Here is a 6,338-nt window from a genome sequence, read left to right as displayed (position 1 = left end):
CGTTTTTTCAGATGTATTTCCAAGAAAAAAACATTGTCTTATATTCGGGACAATACGGTTGTCACGGTCAAGGTGTGTGGAGGCAGGCAGGATGACGAGGACGACAAGGATTCAAATAAGGATGTTTAATGTAGAGACAACAAGGCAGATACGGGTAGATGAGACACACACACTCAGGGTAACATTCACAATAACCGACCATACTAAAATACAAGAGACAGGAACTTATAGGGCAGATAACGAGGGGCAGACAGGTGAGCACAATGAGGATAATTAACTAATGATTGAACGGGCTAAACCAACAAAAGGGGAAGAAACCACAATAAACAGTCCACAGGGGCGTTACAACGCCATACACCAGACAATTAATTTCATGAGCAACAATGTAAAATATTATGTAATGACATATTACAATTAGGGGTACAATTACAATTACAGGCATCATACTATTGCTTGTACTTGAGAGATAAAAAAAAGTTTAAAAATAGAAAAATAATGTAGCAGGAACAAAGCCATATAGAGACCAAAGTATCACAGACACCTTTGATTTGCAGCAGCAAGTTACCATCTAGAAACCACTCAGCACACCATCAGACATTCATCACAGGTACAGTAAGTCTAGTTTATTCTTCTGTTTTATCATCAGTTCCATACATCCAACAACATACAAAAATAAAACCAAAATACTTAATAAGTGTGTTTCCTGACACATGTGCAGGTGGGGCTTAAAAATCTATTAATAAAGTTTGTTATGTACCATATTTGTAACAATTTTCAGATGCTAAAAGACATATATTTGATGGTTTATTTAAAAAAATGGACTACAGAAGATATTAGTTTCAATAACAATCTGTTTAAAAAATATATATATTTTTACATTATGTTCAGAAATTTCAGACCTCTATAAGCAATTGCTTCATTGTACATACAAACAGCAAGCAAGGAGTCTTCTATGACTAGAGCCCAGATTCACTGGATCAAGAGTTTACCAATAAAATAATAAGTACATAGCGCCACCGTCTGGCGAGAATAGAAATAGAACTTCATTTGAGTTGAATAAAACAGAACAACAGAAACATTTTGTATTTTAGCATCACATTTACGTATTATTCATGGGTAAGTATTACATTTACATGCTCAAAGTAAACTTACTTAAGATCATAAACTTGCATTGTAAGTATTGCCTCATAGATATTTATTACACAAATTTAGTTTATAATTGAATCACCTACACTGAATATTGTACATATTTCCTTTGTACCTGTTTAGTGTTTAAATAACACTGTGTCAACTGCGATAAGATTGTAAAAAGTTGTGTCAATGCTGCATTGCAGCCTATTTTTGCATCATCATCAATTACAGATTTACACTGCCATAACCTCAATGGTCAAAATTCAGTGTTTTCCATATGGGTCCGATGAATTTGAAATGTGAAACCACAGAAATCAATACATTGCTCACACATTTTCAGGACTATACATCAAATGCTGCTTAATATTACTATTACATGCGCTAAATCATTTCCAAATAAGTAATTTCTAGGATACTAATTATGATCACATCAGAAACGATCACAGATGATCAGTGGTTCAGTGGAGATTTTACACCAGACAGGATCTAAACTAATAAACTGACAAAGTTTCTCATTAAAAGCCTGACTAGTTGTCTGATCACTGCTAAATCCCACTCAGTATAGTTATAGTGTAATAGTAAAAAAAAATACACTCTCGAGGAGCATCCATTGGTCTAATTATCATAAAGATAATTTTCATCAAATTCGTCATTTTGCCTCCATCTTTACCTTTTTACGGGTCTGTTTCGTCATCTATCACTTCTTTCCCATTTTCAGGCTCAATGAGACATGCATTAGCTGAATCGCCATCCGGAGTTGCATTCACTGTTGAAATATTGAACATTCTGCTTTACAGACGAGTATATAATAAAATAATAGTAATGTATTGTTTTAAAGCATCTAGCGAGGAATCATTATAAAGAAAAAAGATTCTGCATAGGGACACTTACTGTACTTAAACCTAATGTTCAAAGCACATTACATTATGAACAATAATGTTTATATTCTCAAATCTCATCTGCAATTTAAAGGGGTCATATGATGCTGCTAAAAAGAACATTATTTTGTGTATTTGGTGTAATGAAATGTGTTTATGCGGTTTAAAGTTAAAAAAACACATTATTTTCCACATACATGTGGGGTGTGTTAGAACGAGCCGTTTTAGGTAGGTGTGGCTGGCTCTTAACTTTTATAAAGAATATCTCTTTGGATTTGAGACTTTAGTCTTTGCAACTTTACAGATCTTCTTTATGCACCAAGAGCTTGTAACACTCCAAAGAGAAAGGAAAAATTGAAATCGCATCATATGACCCTTTTAAGTTTAGAAATTTGACACATTTCACACAGTATCTACTATAAAGACTGATCTATTATGCTAAAATAAGCTAACAGCATGTAAAAAAATTTCCTTTTTGTAACATGGATTTTTAATCTTAAGTGAATCATCTTTTGCAGAAAGCAATATGTCTGTCTCTAGATCGTTTTTTTTGTTGTTGTTCTGATACAATTTTCACAAGCAAATTGTACATTTTCAAAACTCTTAGTACTAATCTCACAACAAATCATCAAAAACATACTTTTATTTTCAAACATTTCAGCATATTTTTTGTTGTGTTAGTACAAAAAAGCACAAAGTATTATTTCCATGAATTTTTTTCTAAAAGTTTCATTCACAGTTACTGCCTTTTCATAATGTATGGTCAGATATTATTGTACTAAGAGTTTTGAAAATGTGGAAACTGTACCAAGCGAATGGGAAAAAAACCCACTGTAATATACATGTATACTGTTGTGTAAATACAGTACAATTCTTCACACCCCAACAAGAACATCACAATTGTATAGTTTGTTGTTGTGGCACATACAAACCATTACTTGTTTGATCATTTGATTGGGTTTGATCATCCAGTGACAGTTTGTATTCTACCAAACTCTGAATGTATACATAAATATAAAAACATTAGTACTTTTTACTCACCCATGACTGTTTCTAAATGCGTGATCAAAAGAAACAGAATAAAAGTATTAGGTTATAAAGGGTTCATAATAGGATCCATCAACAATGAGATCAGATTTTAATATTATTCACCACTTGAAGACCAGCAAAAAACAAGATCAGTTTACATATCACAAAGTAATCTGTAATGAACTTTATTCATATAAGAATTCATATATGCACTGTGCATTCATTCATTGTTTCGCAATAAATTTTATTCAAATGAAATTAATAATTTAATAAGGCTATATTAAACAAAATTCACCTTTTGGTATCTTCTGACTCTGCAAAAGTTCATCAAGCTCTAAAAAAATCCAAATAAAGACAAGATGAAAGAAATTATATAATTTTTGAATGCAAATATTAAATATAAATTATCATTAGATGTGTTAAAATGTATTAACATCACATGTAAATCTGGTAACTAAATGAATAATTTAAATACACATGGATACAATGTAAACATGCATTTATTACATCTCTAAACTGCTATAAAATCAAATCTATCTCATTTTATTTATAAATAAATAGGAAGTGTGTTAATTGTTTTGCAGACCAAAGCAGAGTTCATAGTTAACTATATAAGGGATAATCCACAGCTAGGTGTGCAGCTGATTTTAATGTAAAGAAGCACTCGCTGCAAAACTAACCATGTTTTATTCTCCTGTTCTCAGTCTGTAGTTGATTGTGTTCTGAAAAAAGTTATAATAAAGACAAAACAACATTGAATAGATATAGACAGTTGTTTCCACCAGGAGATAAAAAAATTAATAAGGTAAGGTAATACATTTATAAGGTAATTGTGACTTTTTATTTCACAATTCTGACTTTTTTCTTCTTGCAATTCTGACTTTTCCTGACAGAATTACAAGATATAAACACAGAAGTGCTCCCAAAAATGACAAATCTGTCATTAATTACTCACCCTCACGTCGTTTCAAACTCGTAAGACATTCGTTCATCTTCGGAACACAAATTAAGATATTTTTGATGAAATCCAAGAGCTTTCTGACCCTGCATATATAGCAACGCCACTGACACGTTTTATGGCCCAGAAAGGTAGTAAAGACATCGTTAAAATGGTCCATTTGACATCAGCGGTTCAACCGTAATGTTATAAAGCTATGAGTATACTTTTTGTGCACAAAGAAAACAAAAATAATGACTTGCTGTCTATGGGAGGGTCAGAAAGCTCTCAGATTTCATCAAAAGTATCTTAATTTGTGTTCTGAAGATGAACGAAGGTCTTATGGTTTTGGAACGACATGAGGGTGAGTAATTAATGACAGAATTTTCATTTTTGGATGAACTATTCCTTTAATCTTTTGTAGATTAAAATTAATTCATTGATTCATTGCAGTCTGAAGAAATGTCAGAAAAATAGATCAAAATTATATCATTATTTCACAACTCTGAAAAAAGAGACCTTAATAAATAATGAAATAATAACTTTGACTTTTAGAAACAAAACACCACTGCTGGACACTGTCTCTCAGATTTCATCAAAAGTATCTTAATTTGTGTTCTGAAGATGAACGAAGGTCTTATGGTTTTGGAACGACATGAGGGTGAGTAATTAATGACAGAATTTACATTTTTGGATGAACTATCCCTTTAATCTTTTGTAGATCAAAATTAATTCATTGCAGTCTGAAGAAATTTCAGAAAAATAGATCAAAATTATATCATTTCACAACTCTGAAAAAAGAGACCTTAATAAATAATGAAATAATAACTTTGACTTTTAGAAACAAAACACCACTGCTGGACACTGTTAGTGGACTGCGAAATGAATAAAACACGTGACTCAAGCTCAAACACAAGAATTTTACCTCTGTATTCATGAACGAACACAGCTATCAGTATTGCGGCAAAACCACTGAGCACGACTACAACTGAAAACAGGATGGCTGATGCCCTCCAAAGATGAAACATATTACCTGTAAATCAAAATAATGACTTACACCGAGCACACTGTCCAGTCAAACATTTATTTCTGTTTGATTCAAAATGATTAATAACGTAAACAATGATATTGTAGTATAGAACATGCATACACAGTAATTACTTGTACAGTACAGTACACATTTACCTAATGCACTGAATTGATAATCAGTTATTCAATCCAACTGTATCAAATAATCATAAAAACATTATAAATTGCACACCAAAAGTGTCAGTACTTACTTGAGCTGATAATCACTGCCTCCAGCATGTGATGTCTCAGTCTGACTCTGCAGTGAATCTTGTCACTGTGATGTATAGTGATAGTGTGTTTCACACTGAATCCGTCTGTGTTTCTGTGTGTGTCTGTAGTTTCTGAACTCAAACTGACTCCTTCACTGTTCAGCCACTCAAGAACAGGTTCAGGGTTCCATCCTTCAGATTCACACTGTAGATGAAGCCCCCCTGAATCATCAAATCCATCTACGGTGATCACTGGAAGACGTCCTACAACTACAGACCAACATCAACAATATTAGTTTAGTAAAAAAAAAGTTTACTGACAAAAAAGTTTGTCAGTTTTTGTTTTGCTGACAAACAACATCACACTCTAAAAATGCTGAGTTTTTTTTAACCCAAGGGTTCAATATCAGGTTGTTTGACCCAGAACTATGTCAAAACAAAACAAAACAAAAACAAAAAAGCTGTTGTTTTGTTCAATATTTACCCAGCAGTGAGTTGCCAAATAACCCAGCAACTGTCATTTTATCCAGGGGCGTGCACAAACATTTTGAGGGGCAGGGGCTCAAGTGAAAAAAAGGGCACTTCTCATATTTATTTTAATTTGTTTCTAAACAAAACGTTAAATATATTAACACAACTCTGACTTACTTACCAATTTATTTTAATTCCCTCACACTTTTCCCAAGTTTCATATTGTTTCATTATTCAACAGATGTCTACAAAATAATCAGTTCACAATGGTGTTATAATTACACTTACTGTACCATGCACACACACACACACACACACACACACTGATGGTGACAAGAACTTTGTTTCACATTTGAGGGAGGGCTGTTAAGATCCATCAGAATACAACATACTAATAGAATGGATAGCCTAGTTATTAGATGAGGAGCCTGAGATCAAGATTATGAAGTTACTGTTTAAGGCAGGACACTTCATGTAGGCTACAGTTCAATTTTGAGATTTTGGTCTATTTTGCTTCCATGTCCTCTTTTGCTCTAATGGAAAGGACATTTCCAAAATACACATTAAGGTGTTTGTTTTAAGCCCTCGTCTGTTTGCTTCTGTAGATTTCTT

The 6,338-nt window shown here is 32.8% G+C and overlaps 1 protein-coding gene across 1 annotated transcript in view; it reads right to left on the bottom strand.

The window, feature by feature from the left end:
• LOC107715647 (butyrophilin-like protein 3) overlaps positions 1 to 6,338 on the bottom strand; it is a 14,716-nt gene that overhangs the window by 819 nt on the left and 7,559 nt on the right. The window contains exons 3-7 of the mRNA XM_016521805.1: positions 5,256 to 5,525; positions 4,901 to 5,008; positions 3,719 to 3,760; positions 3,334 to 3,372; positions 3,051 to 3,062 (exon numbers count right to left, since the gene is read on the bottom strand). Of these exons, the coding sequence (XP_016377291.1) occupies positions 3,051 to 3,062; positions 3,334 to 3,372; positions 3,719 to 3,760; positions 4,901 to 5,008; positions 5,256 to 5,525 (471 nt within the window). The remainder of the gene's footprint in view (positions 1 to 3,050; positions 3,063 to 3,333; positions 3,373 to 3,718; positions 3,761 to 4,900; positions 5,009 to 5,255; positions 5,526 to 6,338) is intronic.

Source organism: Sinocyclocheilus rhinocerous, unplaced genomic scaffold (genome assembly GCF_001515625.1).
Source record: "Sinocyclocheilus rhinocerous isolate Xijiao unplaced genomic scaffold, SAMN03320098_v1.1 scaffold239, whole genome shotgun sequence".
NCBI classification, from domain to species: Eukaryota; Metazoa; Chordata; class Actinopteri; order Cypriniformes; family Cyprinidae; genus Sinocyclocheilus; species Sinocyclocheilus rhinocerous.
This window is presented reverse-complemented; position numbering and strand designations above follow the sequence as displayed.